The 23070-nt window shown below is 45.3% G+C and overlaps 1 protein-coding gene across 1 annotated transcript in view; it reads left to right on the top strand.

Moving 5' to 3' along the window:
- Positions 1-16996, top strand: part of hdac11 (histone deacetylase 11) — a 23809-nt gene extending 6813 nt beyond the window's left edge. The window contains exons 4-9 of the mRNA XM_038983084.1: positions 2049-2091; positions 3446-3522; positions 4367-4429; positions 6419-6515; positions 13751-13929; positions 16730-16996. Of these exons, the coding sequence (XP_038839012.1) occupies positions 2049-2091; positions 3446-3522; positions 4367-4429; positions 6419-6515; positions 13751-13929; positions 16730-16996 (726 nt within the window). The remainder of the gene's footprint in view (positions 1-2048; positions 2092-3445; positions 3523-4366; positions 4430-6418; positions 6516-13750; positions 13930-16729) is intronic.
- Positions 16997-23070: the final 6074 nt, after the last annotated feature.

The raw sequence follows: 23070 nt of genomic DNA, 5'->3' as shown, positions 1-23070 counted from the left end.
TCTTCACACAGTTCGCAACGAGCCAGGCGGCCCAAACTGCTGCATATACCCTGACACGAATGCGCTTTTGTTAAATCATCACCCGTTTGGCGAAGTAGGCTGTGATTCGATGATAAATTAACAGGCACCGCATCGATTATATGCAACGCAGGACACGCTAGATAAACTAGTAATATCATCAACCATGTGTAGTTAACTAGTGATTATGTTAAGATTGATTGTTTTTTATAAGATAAATGTAATGCTAGCCAGCAACTTACCATGGCTCCTTGGAAGCCATACCAGTCTGGTAGAGAGGGAAGTCATACCAGTCTTGTAGAGAGGGAAGCCATACCAGTCTTGTAGAGAGGGAAGCCATACCAGTCTTGTAGAGAGGGAAGCCATACCAGTCTGGTAGAGAGGGAAGCCATACCAGTCTGGTAGAGAGGGAAGCCATACCAGTCTGGTAGAGAGGGAAGCCATACCAGTCTGGTAGAGAGGGAAGCCATACCAGTCTGGTAGAGAGGGAAGCCATACCAGTCTGGTAGAGAGGGAAGCCATACCAGTCTGGTAGAGAGGGAAGCCATACCAGTCTGGTAGAGAGGGAAGCCATACCAGTCTGGTAGAGAGGGAAGCCATACCAGTCTGGTAGAGAGGGAAGCCATACCAGTCTGGTAGAGAGGGAAGCCATACCAGTCTGGTAGAGAGGGAAGCCATACCAGTCTGGTAGAGAGGGAAGCCATACCAGTCTGGTAGAGAGGGAAGCCATACCAGTCTGGTAGAGAGGGAAGCCATACCAGTCTGGTAGAGAGGGAAGCCATACCAGTCTGGTAGAGAGGGAAGCCATACCAGTCTGGTAGAGAGGGAAGCCATACCAGTCTGGTAGAGAGGGAAGCCATACCAGTCTGGTAGAGAGGGAAGCCATACCAGTCTGGTAGAGAGGGAAGCCATACCAGTCTGGTAGAGAGGGAAGCCATACCAGTCAGGTAGAGAGGGAAGCCATACCAGTCTGGTAGAGAGGGAAGCCATACCAGTCAGAGGGAAGCCATACCAGTCAGAGGGAAGCCATACCAGTCAGAGGGAAGCCATACCAGTCAGAGGGAAGCCATACCAGTCAGAGGGAAGCCATACCAGTCAGAGGGAAGCCATACCAGTCAGAGGGAAGCCATACCAGTCAGAGGGAAGCCATACCAGTCAGAGGGAAGCCATAGCAGTCTGGTAGAGAGGGAAGCCATAGCAGTCTGGTAGAGAGGGAAGCCATAGCAGTCTGGTAGAGAGGGAAGCCATACCAGTCTGGTAGAGAGGGAAGCCATACCAGTCTGGTAGAGAGGGAAGCCATACCAGTCTGGTAGAGAGGGAAGCCATACCAGTCTGGTAGAGAGGGAAGCCATACCAGTCTGGTAGAGAGGGAAGCCATACCAGTCTGGTAGAGAGGGAAGCCATACCAGTCTGGTAGAGAGGGAAGCCATACCAGTCAGGTAGAGAGGGAAGCCATACCAGTCTAGTAGAGAGGGAAGCCATACCAGTCTGGTAGAGAGGGAAGCCATACCAGTCTGGTAGAGAGGGAAGCCATACCAGTCTGGTAGAGAGGGAAGCCATACCAGTCAGAGGGAAGCCATACCAGTCAGAGGGAAGCCATACCAGTCAGAGGGAAGCCATACCAGTCAGAGGGAAGCCATACCAGTCAGAGGGAAGCCATACCAGTCAGAGGGAAGCCATACCAGTCTGGTAGAGAGGGAAGCCATACCAGTCTGGTAGAGAGGGAAGCCATACCAGTCTGGTAGAGAGGGAAGCCATACCAGTCAGAGGGAAGCCATACCAGTCAGAGGGAAGCCATACCAGTCAGAGGGAAGCCATACCAGTCAGAGGGAAGCCATACCAGTCAGAGGGAAGCCATACTAGTCTGGTAGAAAGTCTGTTGTTTCTAGTCTAATGTGTTGTTTCTATGACTAATCCTTTGAATTTGTTCTTAACTGACTTGCCTAGTTCAATAAAATTAAAAAACGATTGTGTTGTTTCTAATCTAATGTATTGTGGTGTTTCTAATGTATTGTGTTTGTTGTCTGTAGGCAGGGAAACTGGCTGTAGACCGAGGCTGGGCTATCAATGTAGGTGAGTTCTGTCTCCTCTCCTTCTCATGGCTGTTCAGTTTCACTGCCAATTCACCTCCTAATTGACTCAGACAGTGAGTTGGAGTTTGGAGAGAGAGTGTTGTAGAATCAACTATTAAAGACTACTAGATCCCACTGGATTCTCCAATTACCTTGAATGAACTACAGGACACAATACAAACCCTCCAACCCAAAAAGGCCTGTGGTGTTGATGGTATCCTCAATGAAATGATAAAATATACAGACCACAAATTCCAATTGACTATACTTAAACTCTTTAACGTCATCCTCAGCTCTGGCATCTTCCCCAATATTTGGAACCAAGGACTGATCACCCCAATCCACAGAAGTGGAGACAAATTTGACCCCAATAACTACCGTGGGATATGCGTCAACAGGAACCTTGGGAAAATCCTCTGCATTATCATTAACAGCAGACTCGTGCATTTCCTCAGTAAAAACAATGTACTGAGTAAATGTCAAATTGGCTTTTTACCAAATTACCGTACGACAGACCACGTATTCACCCTACACACCCTAATTGACAAACAAACAAACCAAAACAAAGGCAAAGTCTTCTCATGCTTTATTGATTTCAAAAAAGCTTTTGACTCAATTTGGCATGAGGGTTTGCTATACAAATTGATAACTTCCACAAAGCTGTGAACAATCTGAGAGACAAGGCAAGAAGGGCCATCTATGCCATCAAAAATTAGCATACCCTCTGAGTTTCTTCCCTGTTTAACACCTGGTTTTTGGTGGATGGGACTACCAGCTCTCTGTAACAGTTTGAAGAGGTGTGATCAGACTCACTCAGGATGGAGGAGTCGTCACACAGAGAGATCTTTTCCTACTGTGCTCTCTCTTTGATCCGGTAAAAGTCCTGCTGGAACTGCATGAGGATGCCCTGCACCATTACTGTCCCAGACTAGTACATGTTGACAGAGGTTGTTTCAATTCCCTCAATGTCTGGTATTCTGAGTTTCCACCCTGGGACAATACCCTCTCTCTTGACATAGGGGTAGTGTGCTCTTATAGCACTGTGCCATGCCAGGAGATCTGTGTGTGTGGTCTGTGTGGAAAATTAAGTTGCTTACGTTCCCCTCTTTGTGGCAGTCAGCAAATAGTGTCTCTGTATTGTCTTTGAGGAGTTTTTTGTTGTTGTTCTTCTTCCGTGCAGTGTTATTTTGAATATCCAAGGGGTACTGTATTGTAAAGACCCCTGGTCAGGGATAAGCCATTGGGGCTTCAAAGGCCTCTGCATTTGGGTGGGGGGCTATGAAAATCTGCTGCCATTGTTGGGCTCAAAAGTTTCTCTCTCTCTCTCTCTCTGTCTCACTCACTCACTCACTCAGGTGGGGGCTTCCATCATTGCTCCAGTGATAAAGGAGGAGGATTCTGTGCCTACGCCGACATCACCTTAGCTATCAAGGTAAGAACATTGCAACTATACTGAACAAAATATAAACGCAAACTGTAAAGTGTTGGTCCTCTGTTTCATGAGCTGAAATAAAAGATCACTGAAACTTTCCATATGTACAAAAAGCTTATTTTTCTCAAATTTGGTGCACAAATTTGTTTACATCCCTGTTAGTGAGCATTTCTCCTTTGCCAAGATAATCCATCCACCTGACAGGTGTGGCATATCAGCTGATTAAACAGTCATGTGAAATCCGTAGATTAGGGCCTAATGAATTTATTCAAATTGACTGATTTCCTTATATGAACTGTAACTCAGTAAAATCTTTGACATTTTTGCATGTTGCGTTTATATTTTTGTTCTGCATAGATTTGTCTACTATTCCACAATAATGTGAATGTCTCATACACGACCGAAGGTAAAGAGTAATATGTCTGTTCTCCTGTCTGTCTGTCTGTTCTCCTGTCTGTGTCTGTCTGTCTGTCTGTCTGTCTGTCTGTCTGTCTGTCTGTCTGTCTGTCTGTCTGTCTGTCTGTCTGTCTGTCTGTCTGTCTGTCTGTCTGTTCTCCTATCTGTCTGTCTGTTTTCCTATCTGTCTGTTCTCCTATCTGTCTGTCTGTTTTCCTATCTGTCTGTCTTTCTGTTTGCCTCCTGTCTGTCTGTTCGCCTCCTGTCTGTCTGTCTGTCTGTCTGTCTGTCTGTCTGTCTGTCTGTCTGTCTGTCTGTCTGTCTGTCTGTCTGTCTGTCTGTCTGTCTGTCTCTGTCTGTTCTCCTCCTGTCTGTCTGTCTGGTCTGTCTGTTCTCCTGTCTGTCTGTTCACCTCCTGTCTGCCTGTCCGTCTGTCTGTCTGTCCTAGTTTCTGTTTGAGAGGGTGGAGGGAATCTCCAGAGCCACCATCATAGATCTGGACGCACACCAGGTGAGTTGTCCTGAGATGGTCACTGTAACTGTCTCAGCATCCCAAATAGCATCTTGTTCACTGGGCCCACTCACCAGCATCACTGTAACTGTCTCAGCATCCCAAATAGCATCTTGTTCACTGGGCCCACTCACCAGCATCACTGTAACTGTCTCAGCATCCCAAATAGCATCTTGTTCACTGTGCCCACTCACCAGCATCACTGTAACTGTCTCAGCATCCCAAATAGCATCTTGTTCACTGGGCCCACTCACCAGCATCACTGCGTCACTGCCATGACAGCTTCCAGACACGATAATGTAAAACTGACAGCAGCCATTACAGCTTCCAGACACGATAATGTAAAACTGACAACAGCCATGACACAGCTTCCAGACACGATAATGTAAAACTGACAGCAGCCATGACACAGCTTCCAGACACGATAATGTAAAACTGACAGCAGCCATGACACAGCTTCCAGACACGATAATGTAAAACTGACAGCAGCCATGACACAGCTTCCAGACACGATAATGTAAAACTGACAGCAGCCATGACAGCTTCCAGACACGATAATGTAAAACTAACAGCAGCCATAACACAGCTTCCAGACACGATAATGTAAAACTGACAGCAGCCATGACACAGCTTCCAGACACGATAATGTAAAACTGACAGCAGCCATGACACAGCTTCCAGACACGATAATGTAAAACTGACAGCAGCCATGACAGCTTCCAGACACGATAATGTAAAACTGACAGCAGCCATGACACAGCTTCCAGACACGATAATGTAAAACTGACAGCAGCCATGACACAGCTTCCAGACACGATAATGTAAAACTGACAGCAGCCATGACACAGCTTCCAGACACGATAATGTAAAACTGACAGCAGCCATGACACAGCTTCCAGACACGATAATGTAAAACTGACAGCAGCCATGACAGCTTCCAGACACGATAATGTAAAACTGACAGCAGCCATGACACAGCTTCCAGACACGATAATGTAAAACTGACAGCAGCCATGACAGCTTCCAGACACGATAATGTAAAACTGACGGCAGCCATGACACAGCTTCCAGACATGATAATGTAAAACTGACAGCAGCCATGACACAGCTTCCAGACACGATAATGTAAAACTGACAACAGCCATGACACAGCTTCCAGACACGATAATGTAAAACTGACGGCAGCCATGACACAGCTTTCAGACATGATAATGTAAAACTGACAGCAGCCATGACACAGCTTCCAGACACGATAATGTAAAACTGACAGCAGCCATGACAGCTTCCAGACACGATAATGTAAAACTGACAGCAGCCATGACACAGCTTCCAGACACGATAATGTAAAACTGACGGCAGCCATGACAGCTTCCAGACACGATAATGTAAAACTGACAGCAGCCATGACACAGCTTCCAGACACGATAATGTAAAACTGACAGCAGCCATGACACAGCTTCCAGACACGATAATGTAAAACTGACAGCAGCCATGACACAGCTTCCAGACACGATAATGTAAAACTGACAGCAGCCATGACACAGCTTCCAGACATGATAATGTAAAACTGACGGCAGCCATGACAGCTTCCAGACACGATAATGTAAAACTGACAGCAGCCATGACACAGCTTCCAGACACGATAATGTAAAACTGACAACAGCCATGACAGCTTCCAGACACGATAATGTAAAACTGACAGCAGCCATGACAGCTTCCAGACACAGTAATGTAAAACTGACAGCAGCCATGACAGCTTCCAGACACTAGTGGACAGATGGAGAAACAGATGGATATGAAGAGTGATGGAGAGGCATTGACTTTTGGATGAGTGTCATTTTAACGGATAACATCTTTGGACGGACGGCAACATGATTTAACCCTCATCTCACCCTGTCACTCTGTCAGCAGGTAACATATAATAATATCAGGGATGCTAAAGGGTCTCTGTGTAGACTGGCTCTGACATCACTTCCTCTTTCTGCCTAGGGGAACGGTCATGAGCGTGACTTCCTGGATGACAGACGTGTTTTCATCATGGACGTCTACAACCGATACATCTACCCTGGAGACGGATATGCAAAGAGTAAGATACCTCTAATGTCTGACCACTAACCTATGACCCCTAACCCTCTACAACCGATACATCTATTATGTGGCTCAGTTGGTAGAGCATGGCGCTTGCAACGCCAGGGTTGTGGGTTCATTCCCACGGGGGGCCAGTACAAAAAAAGTATGAATGTATGTACTTGTAAGTCGCTCTGGATAAGAGCGTCTGCTAAATGACTTAAATGTAAATGTAAAATCTACCCTGGAGACGGATATGCAAACAGTAAGATACCTGAAAATGATCTCCATATTGTTTTTTGGGGGTACTAAATTGGATATTGTGTTTTGATGTGTGGACGAGGCCACTGGACTATGAAATCAATAGTGGTTCGATAATATTCTTAAAGTGTGTTGCTGTATAGAATAATAGTTTGATTGTTGTGTCCCACAGGGGGCAGACTCTGACCTGTCCCACTCTGACCTGTCCCACTCTGACCTGTCCCACTCTGACCTGTCCCACTCTGACCTGTCCCACTCTGACCTGTCCCACTCTGACCTGTCCCACTCTGACCTGTCCCACTCTGACCTGTCCCACTCTGACCTGTCCCACTCTGCTGCCTAAAGAGATTTCTCTGCTCTGACTCTCTACCCCTCTACCTGAAGACATACAGTGGGGCAAAAAAAGTATTTAGTCAGCCACCAATTGTGCAAGTTCTCCCACTTACAAAGATGAGAAAGGCCTGTAATTTTCGTCATAGGTACACTTCAACTATGACAGACAAAATGAGGAAAAAAAATCCAGAAAATCACATTGTAGGATTTTTAATGAATTTATTTGCAAATTATGGTGGAAAATAAGTATCTATGATGAAAATTACAGGCCTCTCTCATCTTTTTTAGTGGGAGAACTTGCACAATTGGTGGCTGACTAAATACTTTTTTGCCCCACTGTAACTATGTTCTCTGACTCTTCCTCTTCCTGAAGACATAACTGTGTTCTCTGACTCTTCCTCTACCTGAAGACATAACTGTGTTCTCTGACTCTTCCTCTTCCTGAAGACATAACTGTGTTCTCTGACTCTTCCTGAAGACATAACTGTGTTCTCTGACTCTTCCTCTTCCTGAAGACATAACTGTGTTCTCTGACTCTTCCTCTTCCTGAAGACATAACTGTGTTCTCTGACTCTTCCTCTTCCTGAAGACATAACTGTGTTCTCTGACTCTGACTCTTCCTGAAGACATAACTGTGTTCTCTGACTCTTCCTCTTCCTGAAGACATAACTGTGTTCTCTGACTCTTCCTCTTCCTGAAGACATAACTGTGTTCTCTGACTCTTCCTCTTCCTGAAGACATAACTGTGTTCTCTGACTCTTCCTCTTCCTGAAGACATAACTGTGTTCTCTGACTCTTCCTCTACCTGAAGACATAACTGTGTTCTCTGACTCTTCCTCTTCCTGAAGACATAACTGTGTTCTCTGACTCTTCCTCTTCCTGAAGACATAACTGTGTTCTCTGACTCTTCCTCTACCTGAAGACATAACTGTGTTCTCTGACTCTTTCTCTTCCTGAAGACATAACTGTGTTCTCTGACTCTTCCTCTACCTGAAGACATAACTGTGTTCTCTGACTCTTTCTCTTCCTGAAGACATAACTGTGTTCTCTGACTCTTCCTCTACCTGAAGACATAACTGTGTTCTCTGACTCTTCCTCTACCTGAAGACATAACTGTGTTCTCTGACTCTTCCTCTTCCTGAAGACATAACTGTGTTCTCTGACTCTTCCTCTACCTGAACACATAACTGTGTTCTCTGACTCTTCCTCTTCCTGAAGACATAACTGTGTTCTCTGACTCTTCCTCTTCCTGAAGACATAACTGTGTTCTCTGACTCTTCCTCTTCCTGAAGACATAACTGTGTTCTCTGACTCTTCCTCTTCCTGAAGACATAACTGTGTTCTCTGACTCTTCCTCTTCCTGAAGACATAACTGTGTTCTCTGACTCTTCCTCTTCCTGAAGACATAACTGTGTTCTCTGACTCTTCCTGAAGACATAACTGTGTTCTCTGACTCTTCCTCTTCCTGAAGACATAACTGTGTTCTCTGACTCTTCCTCTTCCTGAAGACATAACTGTGTTCTCTGACTCTTCCTGAAGACATAACTGTGTTCTCTGACTCTACCTGAAGACATAACTGTGTTCTCTGACTCTTCCTGAAGACATAACTGTGTTCTCTGACTCTTCCTCTTCCTGAAGACATAACTGTGTTCTCTGACTCTTCCTCTTCCTGAAGACATAACTGTGTTCTCTGACTCTTCCTCTACCTGAAGACATAACTGTGTTCTCTGACTCTTCCTCTACCTGAAGACATAACTGTGTTCTCTGACTCTTCCTCTACCTGAAGACATAACTGTGTTCTCTGACTCTTCCTCTTCCTGAAGACATAACTGTGTTCTCTGACTCTTCCTCTTCCTGAAGACATAACTGTGTTCTCTGACTCTTCCTCTACCTGAAGACATAACTGTGTTCTCTGACTCTTCCTCTTCCTGAAGACATAACTGTGTTCTCTGACTCTTCCTCTTCCTGAAGACATAACTGTGTTCTCTGACTCTTCCTCTTCCTGAAGACATAACTGTGTTCTCTGACTCTTCCTCTTCCTGAACACATAACTGTGTTCTCTGACTCTTCCTGAAGACATAACTGTGTTCTCTGACTCTTTCTCTTCCTGAAGACATAACTGTGTTCTCTGACTCTTCCTCTACCTGAAGACATAACTGTGTTCTCTGACTCTTCCTCTACCTGAAGACATAACTGTGTTCTCTGACTCTTCCTCTTCCTGAAGACATAACTGTGTTCTCTGACTCTTCCTCTACCTGAACACATAACTGTGTTCTCTGACTCTTCCTCTTCCTGAAGACATAACTGTGTTCTCTGACTCTTCCTCTTCCTGAAGACATAACTGTGTTCTCTGACTCTTCCTCTTCCTGAAGACATAACTGTGTTCTCTGACTCTTCCTGAAGACATAACTGTGTTCTCTGACTCTTCCTCTTCCTGAAGACATAACTGTGTTCTCTGACTCTTCCTCTACCTGAAGACATAACTGTGTTCTCTGACTCTTTCTCTTCCTGAAGACATAACTGTGTTCTCTGACTCTTCCTCTACCTGAACACATAACTGTGTTCTCTGACTCTTCCTCTTCCTGAAGACATAACTGTGTTCTCTGACTCTTCCTGAAGACATAACTGTGTTCTCTGACTCTTCCTCTACCTGAACACATAACTGTGTTCTCTGACTCTTCCTCTTCCTGAAGACATAACTGTGTTCTCTGACTCTTCCTCTTCCTGAAGACATAACTGTGTTCTCTGACTCTTCCTCTTCCTGAAGACATAACTGTGTTCTCTGACTCTTCCTCTTCCTGAAGACATAACTGTGTTCTCTGACTCTTCCTCTACCTGAAGACATAACTGTGTTCTCTGACTCTTCCTGAAGACATAACTATGTTCTCTGACTCTTCCTCTTCCTGAAGACATAACTGTGTTCTCTGACTCTTCCTCTTCCTGAAGACATAACTGTGTTCTGACTCTTCCTCTACCTGAAGACATAACTGTGTTCTCTGACTCTTCTTCTACCTGAAGACATAACTGTGTTCTCTGACTCTTCCTCTTCCTGAAGACATAACTGTGTTCTCTGACTCTTCCTCTTCCTGAAGACATAACTGTGTTCTCTGACTCTTCCTCTTCCTGAAGACATAACTGTGTTCTCTGACTCTTCCTGAAGACATAACTGTGTTCTCTGACTCTTCCTCTTCCTGAAGACATAACTGTGTTCTCTGACTCTTCCTCTTCCTGAAGACATAACTGTGTTCTCTGACTCTTCCTCTACCTGAAGACATAACTGTGTTCTCTGACTCTTCCTCTACCTGAAGACATAACTGTGTTCTCTGACTCTTCCTCTACCTGAAGACATAACTGTGTTCTCTGACTCTTCCTCTTCCTGAAGACATAACTGTGTTCTCTGACTCTTCCTCTTCCTGAAGACATAACTGTGTTCTCTGACTCTTCCTCTACCTGAAGACATAACTGTGTTCTCTGACTCTTCCTCTTCCTGAAGACATAACTGTGTTCTCTGACTCTTCCTCTTCCTGAAGACATAACTGTGTTCTCTGACTCTTCCTCTTCCTGAACACATAACTGTGTTCTCTGACTCTTCCTGAAGACATAACTGTGTTCTCTGACTCTTTCTCTTCCTGAAGACATAACTGTGTTCTCTGACTCTTCCTCTACCTGAAGACATAACTGTGTTCTCTGACTCTTCCTCTACCTGAAGACATAACTGTGTTCTCTGACTCTTCCTCTTCCTGAAGACATAACTGTGTTCTCTGACTCTTCCTCTACCTGAACACATAACTGTGTTCTCTGACTCTTCCTCTTCCTGAAGACATAACTGTGTTCTCTGACTCTTCCTCTTCCTGAAGACATAACTGTGTTCTCTGACTCTTCCTCTTCCTGAAGACATAACTGTGTTCTCTGACTCTTCCTCTTCCTGAAGACATAACTGTGTTCTCTGACTCTTCCTCTTCCTGAACACATAACTGTGTTCTCTGACTCTTCCTCTTCCTGAACACATAACTGTGTTCTCTGACTCTTCCTCTTCCTGAACACATAACTGTGTTCTCTGACTCTTCCTCTTCCTGAAGACATAACTGTGTTCTCTGACTCTTCCTCTTCCTGAAGACATAACTGTGTTCTCTGACTCTTCCTCTTCCTGAAGACATAACTGTGTTCTCTGACTCTTCCTCTTCCTGAAGACATAACTGTGTTCTCTGACTCTTCCTCTTCCTGAAGACATAACTGTGTTCTCTGACTCTTCCTCTTCCTGAAGACATAGCTGTGTTCTCTGACTCTTCCTCTTCCTGAAGACATAACTGTGTTCTCTGACTCTTCCTCTTCCTGAAGACATAACTGTGTTCTCTGACTCTGACTCTTCCTGAAGACATAACTGTGTTCTCTGACTCTTCCTCTTCCTGAACACATAACTGTGTTCTCTGACTCTCCCTCTTCCTGAAGACATAACTGTGTTCTCTGACTCTTCCTCTTCCTGAAGACATAACTGTGTTCTCTGACTCTTCCTCTTCCTGAAGACATAACTGTGTTCTCTGACTCTTCCTCTTCCTGAAGACATAACTGTGTTCTCTGACTCTTCCTGAAGACATAACTGTGTTCTCTGACTCTTCCTCTTCCTGAAGACATAACTGTGTTCTCTGACTCTTCCTCTTCCTGAAGACATAACTGTGTTCTCTGACTCTTCCTCTACCTGAAGACATAACTGTGTTCTCTGACTCTTCCTGAAGACATAACTGTGTTCTCTGACTCTTCCTGAAGACATAACTGTGTTCTCTGACTCTTCCTGAAGACATAACTGTGTTCTCTGACTCTTCCTCTACCTGAAGACATAACTGTGTTCTCTGACTCCTCCTCTACCTGAAGACATAACTGTGTTCTCTGACTCTTCCTCTACCTGAAGACATAACTGTGTTCTCTGACTCTTCCTCTTCCTGAAGACATAACTGTGTTCTCTGACTCTTCCTCTACCTGAAGACATAACTGTGTTCTCTGACTCTTCCTGAAGACATAACTGTGTTCTCTGACTCTTCCTCTTCCTGAAGACATAACTGTGTTCTCTGACTCTTCCTCTTCCTGAAGACATAACTGTGTTCTCTGACTCTTCCTCTACCTGAAGACATAACTGTGTTATCTGACTCTTCCTCTTCCTGAAGACATAACTGTGTTCTCTTCCTCTTCCTGAAGACATAACTGTGTTCTCTGACTCTTCCTCTACCTGAAGACATAACTGTGTTCTCTGACTCTTCCTCTTCCTGAAGACATAACTGTGTTATCTGACTCTTCCTCTTCCTGAAGACATAACTGTGTTCTCTGACTCTTCCTCTTCCTGAAGACATAACTGTGTTCTCTGACTCTTCCTCTACCTGAAGACATAACTGTGTTCTCTGACTCTTCCTCTTCCTGAAGACATAACTGTGTTCTCTGACTCTTCCTGAAGACATAACTGTGTTCTCTGACTCTTCCTCTTCCTGAAGACTGTTCTCATTCTGTCCCTCTCAAACAAACCCTCTCCATACCTTCTGGAAAAGTGTGTGTATGTGTGTGTGGGGGGGGGGGGGGGGGGGGGGGTGTTGGACCTGTACAGTTGATTACACATTTTAAAAAGTATAATTCATAACACATTTAAAGTAGTCTAATTCATAAGACATTTAAAATATACAAATTTATAACAATTTAAAATATACTAATTCATAACAGGCATGAAATGACTTGGGTTCTTGGGCACTATGGGTTCTATGGACTCTATAGGCACTACGGGTTCTATGGGCTCTATGGGTTCTATGGGCTCTATAGGCACTATGGGCTCTATAGGCACTATGGGTTCTATGGGCTCTATGGGTTCTATGGACTCTATAGGCACTATGGGTTCTATGGGCTCTATGGGTTCTATGGACTCTATAGGCACTATGGGTTCTATGGGCTCTATGGGTTCTATGGGCTCTATAGGCACTATGGGCTCTATAGGCACTATGGGTTATATGGGCTCTATGGGTTCTATGGACTCTATAGGCACTATGGGTTCTATGGGCTCTATGGGTTCTATGGGCTCTATAGGCACTATGGGCACTATGGGCTCTATGGGTTCTATGGGCTCTATGGGCTCTATGGGTTCTATGGGCTCTATAGGCACTATGGGTTCTATGGGCTCTATAGGCACTATGGGTTCTATGGGCTCTATGGGTTATATGGGCTCTATGGGCTCTATAGGCACTATGGGTTCTATGGGCTCTATAGGCACTATGGGCTCTATGGGTTCTATGGGCTCTATGGGTTCTATAGGCACTATGGGTTCTATGGGTTCTATGGGCTCTATGGGTTCTATGGGCTCTATAGGCACTGGGTTCTATGGGCTCTATAGGCACTATGGGTTCTATGGGTTCTATAGGCACTATGGGTTCTATGGGCTCTATAGGCACTATGGGTTTTATGGGTTCTATGGGCTCTATGGGTTCTATGGGCTCTATCAATGGAAACAGGATGCACATGAGCTCAATTTCGAATCTCCTAGCAAGGGGTCTGAATACAATACTTTCTGAATGCACTGTACATTGTTGTGTTTCCCAGGGATATGAAATGTAAGGTGCAGCTGGACTGGGGGACGGAGGACCTGTCTGTCTACCTGTCTGTCTACCTGTCTGTCTATGTCTCTCTCAGGAGCCATACAGCGTAAGGTGGAGCTGGACTGGGGGACGGAGGATGATGAGTACCTCCAGAAGGTAGAGCTCCACTCGGAGGGTGCTCTCAATGAGGTCCGGCCTGACATCATAGTATACAACGCCGGGACAGACGTCCTGGACGGAGACCCCCTGGGAGGGCTGGCTATCTCACCACAGGTAGGGTTGGTAGGGGACTGGCTATCTCACCACAGGTAGGGTTGGTAGGGGACTGGCTATCTCACCACAGGTAGGGTTGGTAGGGGACTGGCTATCTCACCACAGGTAGGGTTGGTAGGGGACTGGCTATCTCACCACAGGTAGGGTTGGTAGGGGACTGGCTATCTCACCACAGGTAGGTTTGGCAGAGGAGTCAGTCTTTCCATTCCCTGAGATGGTAATCAGTTGTTATTTAAACCCTCCAGACCGGCTGTCCTCATTGTTATGTCTCTACCTTTTCTGAGGAGGGTGTATATTTGGGGGGACTGTCCACCTGGCAACGCTGGGGTTAATGGCTGTGAATGGAGGGGGAAGGGAAGCATGGGGGCAGAGAGGAGTAGAAACACAGAGCTCCAGTGCCTCAGGGGAAGGGGAAGCATGGGGGCAGAGAGGAGTAGAAACACAGAGCTCCAGTGCCTCAGGGGGAAGGGAAGCATGGGGGCAGAGAGGAGTAGAAACACAGAGCTCCAGTGCCTCAGGGGAAGGGGAAGCATGGGGGCAGAGAGGAGTAGAAACACAGAGCTCCAGTGCCTCAGGGGAAGGGGAAGCATGGGGGCAGAGAGGAGTAGAAACACAGAGCTCCAGTGCCTCAGGGGAAGGGGAAGCATGGGGGCAGAGAGGAGTAGAAACACAGAGCTCCAGTGCCTCAGGGGAAAGGGAAGCATGGGGGCAGAGAGGAGTAGAAACACAGAGCTCCAGTGCCTCAGGGGAAAGGGAAGCATGGGGGCAGAGAGGAGTAGAAACACAGAGCTCCAGTGCCTCAGGGGAAAGGGAAGCATGGGGGCAGAGAGGAGTAGAAACACAGAGCTCCAGTGCCTCAGGGGAAGGGGAAGCATGGGGGCAGAGAGGAGTAGAAACACAGAGCTCCAGTGCCTCAGGGGAAGGGGAAGCATGGGGGCAGAGAGGAGTAGAAACACAGAGCTCCAGTGCCTCAGGGGAAAGGGAAGCATGGGGGCAGAGAGGAGTAGAAACACAGAGCTCCAGTGCCTCAGGGGGAAGGGGAAGCATGGGGGCAGAGAGGAGTAGAAACACAGAGCTCCAGTGCCTCAGGGGGAAGGGAAGCATGGGGGCAGAGAGGAGTAGAAACACAGAGCTCCAGTGCCTCAGGGGAAGGGAAGCATGGGGGCAGAGAGGAGTAGAAACACAGAGCTCCAGTGCCTCAGGGGGAAGGGAAGCATGGGGGCAGAGAGGAGTAGAAACACAGAGCTCCAGTGCCTTAGGGGGAAGGGAAGCATGTGGGCAGAGAGGAGTAGAAACACAGAGCTCCAGTGCCTCAGGGGGAAGGGAAGCATGGGGGCAGAGAGGAGTAGAAACACAGAGCTCCAGTGCCTCAGGGGAAAGGGAAGCATGGGGGCAGAGAGGAGTAGAAACACAGAGCTCCAGTGCCTCAGGGGAAAGGGAAGCATGGGGGCAGAGAGGAGTAGAAACACAGAGCTCCAGTGCCTCAGGGGAAAGGGAAGCATGGGGGCAGAGAGGAGTAGAAACACAGAGCTCCAGTGCCTCAGGGGGAAGGGAAGCATGGGGGCAGAGAGGAGTAGAAACACAGAGCTCCAGTGCCTCAGGGGAAAGGGAAGCATGGGGGCAGAGAGGAGTAGAAACACAGAGCTCCAGTGCCTCAGGGGGAAGGGAAGCATGGGGGCAGAGAGGAGTAGAAACACAGAGCTCCAGTGCCTCAGGGGAAAGGGAAGCATGGGGGCAGAGAGGAGTAGAAACACAGAGCTCCAGTGCCTCAGGGGGAAGGGAAGCATGGGGGCAGAGAGGAGTAGAAACACAGAGCTCCAGTGCCTCAGGGGGAAGGGAAGCATGGGGGCAGAGAGGAGTAGAAACACAGAGCTCCAGTGCCTCAGGAGGAAGGGAAGCATGGGGGCAGAGAGGAGTAGAAACACAGAGCTCCAGTGCCTCAGGGGAAAGGGAAGCATGGGGGCAGAGAGGAGTAGAAACACAGAGCTCCAGTGCCTCAGGGGAAAGGGAAGCATGGGGGCAGAGAGGAGTAGAAACACAGAGCTCCAGTGCCTCAGGGGAAAGGGAAGCATGGGGGCAGAGAGGAGTAGAAACACAGAGCTCCAGTGCCTCAGGGGGAAGGGAAGCATGGGGGCAGAGAGGAGTAGAAACACAGAGCTCCAGTGCCTCAGGGGAAAGGGAAGCATGGGGGCAGAGAGGAGTAGAAACACAGAGCTCCAGTGCCTCAGGGGGAAGGGAAGCATGGGGGCAGAGAGGAGTAGAAACACAGAGCTCCAGTGCCTCAGGGGAAAGGGAAGCATGGGGGCAGAGAGGAGTAGAAACACAGAGCTCCAGTGCCTCAGGGGGAAGGGAAGCATGGGGGCAGAGAGGAGTAGAAACACAGAGCTCCAGTGCCTCAGGGGGAAGGGAAGCATGGGGGCAGAGAGGAGTAGAAACACAGAGCTCCAGTGCCTCAGGAGGAAGGGAAGCATGGGGGCAGAGAGGAGTAGAAACACAGAGCTCCAGTGCCTCAGGGGAAAGGGAAGCATGGGGGCAGAGAGGAGTAGAAACACAGAGCTCCAGTGCCTCAGGGGAAAGGGAAGCATGGGGGCAGAGAGGAGTAGAAACACAGAGCTCCAGTGCCTCAGGGGGAAGGTGTGGAATGATTCTACCATAATATGACATTATGGAGCGTTTCCTCATCCTCATAGCTTTGCCTTGTTATTGGGCACTAAGATTAAATGACAAAGACAAAATGATGAAACCGTTTTCTGGAGGCTGTCTAGACTCACACTGAGGCTTAAATACTCCTCTCTTCCAGGGCATAATAAGGAGGGATGAAATAGTGTTCCGGGCAGCGCGAAGGAGAGGGATACCCATCCTGATGGTGACGTCTGGTGGATACCAGAAGAAGACCGCTCGCATCATCGCTGACTCCATCATCAACCTGCGACGCCAGGGCCTGATTGGAGGGAATGAGGATGGGGAGGTGGCAGAGGAGTGTGTGGGCGGAGTCCCCCTCATGATGAGCAGCTCTGACTCCTCCCCTTCCTCTGTGTCGACAGGACCAGCCCCCAACACCATCTGACTGGAACTGAACATGAGTTGGATCTTAGGGCCCAGAGCTTCTCCTGGAACCCTAGGGCACTAGAGGGAGTGCCTTTTTCAGACTTCCCCGCGATCTTACTGATGCCCAAGGTGACTGTGGCAGAGGTCGGTAATGGTACAGGCTTGGTCAGGTAGCCTAGTGGTTAAGAGTGTTGGGCCAGTAATCAAAAGGTTGCTGGTTTGAATCCCCGAGCCAGCTGGGTGAAAAATCTGCCGATGTGCCCTTGAGCAAAGCACTTAACACTAATTGCTCCTGTAAGTCGCTCTGGATAACAGTGTCTGCTAAATTACTAAAATGTAAATATCTGAGACATTCTGTAGTGGTACAGGGTTGGTCTGAGACATTCTGTAGTAGTACAGGGTTGGTCTGAGACATTCTGTAGGGGTACAGGGTTGGTCTGAGACATTCTGTAGTGGTACAGGGTTGGACTGAGACATTCTGTAGTGGTACAGGGTTGGTCTGAGACATTCTGTAGTGGTACAGGATTGGTCTGAGACATTCTGTAGGGGTACAGGGTTGGTCTGAGACATTCTGTAGGGGTACAGGGTTGGTCTGAGACATTCTGTAGTAGTACAGGGTTGGACTGAGACATTCTGTAGTAGTACAGGGTTGGTCTGAGACATTCTGTAGTGGTACAGGGTTGGTCTGAGACATTCTGTAGTAGTACAGGGTTGGACTGAGACATTCTGTAGTAGTACAGGGTTGGACTGAGACATTCTGTAGTGGTACAGGGTTGGTCTGAGACATTCTGTAGTGGTACAGGGTTGGTCTGAGACAGATGTAGTGGTACAGGGTTGGTCTGAGACATTCTGTAGTAGTACAGGGTTGGTCTGAGACATTCTGTAGTGGTACAGGGTTGGTCTGAGACATTCTGTAGTAGTACAGGGTTGGTCTGAGACATTCTGTAGTGGTACAGGGTTGGTCTGAGACATTCTGTAGTAGTACAGGGTTGGACTGAGACATTCTGTAGTGGTACAGGGTTGGTCTGAGACATTCTGTAGTGGTACAGGGTTGGTCTGAGACAGATGTAGTGGTACAGGGTTGGTCTGAGACATTCTGTAGTAGTACAGGGTTGGTCTGAGACATTCTGTAGTGGTACAGGGTTGGTCTGAGACATTCTGTAGTAGTACAGGGTTGGTCTGAGACATTCTGTAGTGGTACAGGGTTGGTCTGAGACATTCTGTAGTAGTACAGGGTTGGTCTGAGACATTCTGTAGTAGTACAGGGTTGGTCTGAGACATTCTGTAGTAGTACAGGGTTGGTCTGAGACATTCTGTAGTGGTACAGGGTTGGTCTGAGACATTCTGTAGTGGTACAGGGTTGGTCTGAGACATTCTGTAGTGGTACAGGGTTGGTCTGAGACATTCTGTAGTGGTACAGGGTTGGTCTGAGACATTCTGTAGTGGTACAGGGTTGGTCTGAGACATTCTGTAGTGGTACAGGGTTGGTCTGAGACATTCTGTAGTGGTACAGGGTTGGTCTGAGACATTCTGTAGTGGTACAGGGTTGGTCTGAGACATTCTGTAGTAGTACAGGGTTGGTCTGAGACATTCTGTAGTAGTACAGGGTTGGTCTGAGACATTCTGTAGTAGTACAGGGTTGGTCTGAGACATTCTGTAGTGGTACAGGGTTGGTCTGAGACATTCTGTAGTGGTACAGGATTGGTCTGAGACATTCTGTAGTGGTACAGGGTTGGTCTGAGACATTCTGTAGTGGTACAGGGTTGGACTGAGACATTCTGTAGTAGTACAGGGTTGGTCTGAGACATTCTGTAGTGGTACAGGGTTGGACTGAGACATTCTGTAGTGGTACAGGGTTGGTCTGAGACATTCTGTAGTAGTACAGGGTTGGACTGAGACATTCTGTAGTAGTACAGGGTTGGTCTGAGACATTCTGTAGTGGTACAGGGTTGGACTGAGACATTCTGTAGTGGTACAGGGTTGGTCTGAGACATTCTGTAGTGGTACAGGGTTGGACTGAGACATTCTGTAGTAGTACAGGGTTGGTCTGAGACATTCTGTAGGGGTACAGGGTTGGTCTGAGACATTCTGTAGTGGTACAGGGTTGGTCTGAGACATTCTGTAGTAGTACAGGGTTGGTCTGAGACATTCTGTAGTGGTACAGGGTTGGTCTGAGACATTCTGTAGTAGTACAGGGTTGGTCTGAGACATTCTGTAGTGGTACAGGGTTGGTCTGAGACATTCTGTAGTGGTACAGGGTTGGTCTGAGACATTCTGTAGTGGTACAGGGTTGGTCTGAGACATTCTGTAGTAGTACAGGGTTGGTCTGAGACATTCTGTAGTAGTACAGGGTTGGTCTGAGACATTCTGTAGTAGTACAGGGTTGGTCTGAGACATTCTGTAGGGGTACAGGGTTGGTCTGAGACATTCTGTAGTGGTACAGGGTTGGTCTGAGACATTCTGTAGGGGTACAGGGTTGGTCTGAGACATTCTGTAGTGGTACAGGATTGGTCTGAGACATTCTGTAGGGGTACAGGATTGGACTGAGACATTCTGTAGTAGTACAGGGTTGGTCTGAGACATTCTGTAGTAGTACAGGGTTGGTCTGAGACATTCTGTAGTGGTACAGGGTTGGTCTGAGACAGATGTACAGTATTCTGTGGACAGTAGTGTTTAATACTAACACTGAACATGGTGGCTTCAGACATTGGACTTTAAGATTGACTTAAGTTTTCTGGTTCATGTATTAGTTTCTGGTTCAGAACAATCTAGGGAGAAAGAGGTCAGGTCAGGAAGTGGGTTAGGTCTGACTGTCCCAGAGATTCACCTGGGCTCCTGGGCTATGAGCCAAATGGCACCCAATTCCTTATATAGTGCAATACGTTGGGCCACAGGGCTATTCCTTATATAGTGCAATACGTTGGGCCAAGGGGCTATTCCTTATGTAGTGCACTACGTTGGGCCAAGGGGCTATTCCTTATATAGTGCACTACATTGGGCCAAGGGGCTATTCCTTATATAGTGCACTACATTGGGCCAAGGGGCTATTCCTTATATAGTGCACTACGTTGGGCCAAGGGGCCAGTATGGTTTGATACGGCCACTGACTTTAATTCGCTAGTTCATATTGACTTGAAGGACCAATCTATGAAAAAAGGGCCTTTACCTGGTCTAATCACATGGGTTGGTCAGGGATAACTCATGGGCCGTGTCCTAACACCCTACTACCTGGTCTAATTACATGGGTTATTTACGGCACTACTTTGAGCAAAGGGGCTGTAAGGTAACTTAGTTGGACTTTACAGTAGGACTTAGTAGGACTTCATTGAATGTTGATAATATTGGAAGAGTTTTACATGTTGTATGAGTGTTTGGCAGAGGGTTTCAAGGACATATGAAAATGATTTTTTAATAATTAATGAGAGAATAATATAATATGATTGGTATTGGTTAATGAATTAATGAGAGCATAATATAATATGATTAGTATTGGTTAATGAATTAATGAGAGAATAATATAATATGATTGGTATTGGTTAATGAATTAATGAGAAAATAATATAATATGATTAGTATTGGTTAATGAATTAATGAGAGCATAATATAATATGATTGGTATTGGTTAATGAATTAATGAGAGAATAATATGATTGGTATTGGTTAATGAATAAATTTAAATGAATATCAACATTCCAAAACGTAATTCTTCTTCAGAATGGGAAATCTGGTCTACATCCCAAATGGCGCCCTATTCCCTGTATAGTCCACTACTTTTGACCAGAGCTCCAACGTGCCCTGGTTAAAAGTAGTGCACTAAATAGGGAATAGGGCGCCATTTGGAGCGTATCCCTGATGTGATCAATGATTGGTTTAAGGTTCCTGCACTTGTTAGAACGCAGTGATACTTCATTATATTGTCTGTCCGTGTTTAAAGTTTGTGTCCTATGTACGGGGTACGCACGCTATACACTACATTGTCCAAAGAAATGCTTACTTGCAGGTTCCGTCACGACGATGCAACAATAAGAAATACTAAAAGACAATAATATGAACATGAAGTAAAATAGAATCCATTTTTTTGCATAAGTGTATATATACTGTATATAGAACAGTATAACTGTATAATAACCCAAGAGGAATATGATTATGGGAGAAGCTTTAGGGATGGTATCAAGGATGATTCTGATGGTTAAACTTTGTAATATATGAATGTAATAATGCCATTTAGCAGAAACCATTCATGACCTTATTGTATTCAGCCATTCATAACCTTATTGTATTCAGCCATTCATAACCTTATTATATTCAGCCATTCATAACCTTATTGTATTCAGCCATTCATAACCTTATTGTATTCAGCCATTCATAACCTTATTGTTTTCAGCCATTCATAACCTTATTGTATTCAGCCATTCATAACCTTATTGTATTCAGCCATTCATAACCTTATTGTATTCAGCCATTCATAACCTTATTCAGCCATTCATAACCTTATTCAGCCATTCATAACCTTATTCAGCCATTCATAACCTTATTCAGCCATTCATAACCTTATTGTTTTCAGCCATTCATAACCTTATTCAGCCATTCATAACCTTATTCAGCCATTCATAACCTTATTCAGCCATTCATAACCTTATTCAGCCATTCGTAACCTTATTGTATTCAGCCATTCATAACCTTATTGTTTTCAGCCATTCATAACCTTATTGTATTCAGCCATTCATAACCTTATTGTATTCAGCCATTCATAACCTTATTGTATTCAGCCATTCATAACCTTATTGTTTTCAGCCATTCATAACCTTATTGTATTCAGCCATTCATAACCTTATTGTATTCAGCCATTCATAACCTTATTATATTCAGCCATTCATAACCTTATTGTATTCAGCCATTCATAACCTTATTGTATTCAGCCATTCATAACCTTATTGTATTCAGCCATTCATAACCTTATTGTATTCAGCCATTCATAACCTTATTATATTCAGCCATTCATAACCTTATTGTATTCAGCCATTCATAACCTTATTGTTTTCAGCCATTCATAACCTTATTGTATTCAGCCATTCATAACCTTATTGTATTCAGCCATTCATAACCTTATTGTATTCAGCCATTCATAACCTTATTGTATTCAGCCATTCATAACCTTATTATATTCAGCCATTCATAACCTTATTCAGCCATTCATAACCTTATTGTATTCAGCCATTCATAACCTTATTCAGCCATTCATAACCTTATTGTATTCAGCCATTCATAACCTTATTGTATTCAGCCATTCATAACCTTATTCAGCCATTCATAACCTTATTGTATTCAGCCATTCATAACCTTATTGTATTCAGCCATTCATAACCTTATTCAGCCATTCATAACCTTATTCAGCCATTCATAACCTTATTGTATTCAGCCATTCATAACCTTATTGTATTCAGCCATTCATAACCTTATTGTATTCAGCCATTCATAACCTTATTGTATTCAGCCATTCATAACCTTATTGTATTCAGCCATTCATAACCTTATTATATTCAGCCATTCATAACCTTATTGTATTCAGCCATTCATAACCTTATTGTATTCAGCCATTCATAACCTTATTGTATTCAGCCATTCATAACCTTATTATATTCAGCCATTCATAACCTTATTGTATTCAACCATTCATAACCTTATTCAGCCATTCATAACCTTATTGTATTCAGCCATTCATAACCTTATTGTATTCAGCCATTCATAACCTTATTCAGCCATTCATAACCTTATTGTATTCAGCCATTCATAACCTTATTGTATTCAACCATTCATAACCTTATTCAGCCATTCATAACCTTATTGTATTCAACCATCCATAACCTTATTCAGCCATTCATAACCTTATTGTATTCAGCCATTCATAACCTTATTGTATTCAACCTGTTTCTCACACCTTTTCTTCAATCAGAAATTATTTTTGAATTCTAACAAACCTACTTTCAAGATAATATTTTTTTTTGTTTCATATACATTTTACCCACATGGTACTTTTATACACAGTAGTATAACAAAAGTAGTGCATTATGTCTTGTCATCTGACTGGCCGGT

This window comes from Salvelinus namaycush, unplaced genomic scaffold, assembly GCF_016432855.1.
Source record: "Salvelinus namaycush isolate Seneca unplaced genomic scaffold, SaNama_1.0 Scaffold144, whole genome shotgun sequence".
NCBI lineage: Eukaryota > Metazoa > Chordata > Actinopteri > Salmoniformes > Salmonidae > Salvelinus > Salvelinus namaycush.
The sequence above is the reverse complement of the archived record's forward strand: the minus strand, read 5'-3'. Positions and strand labels throughout refer to the sequence as shown.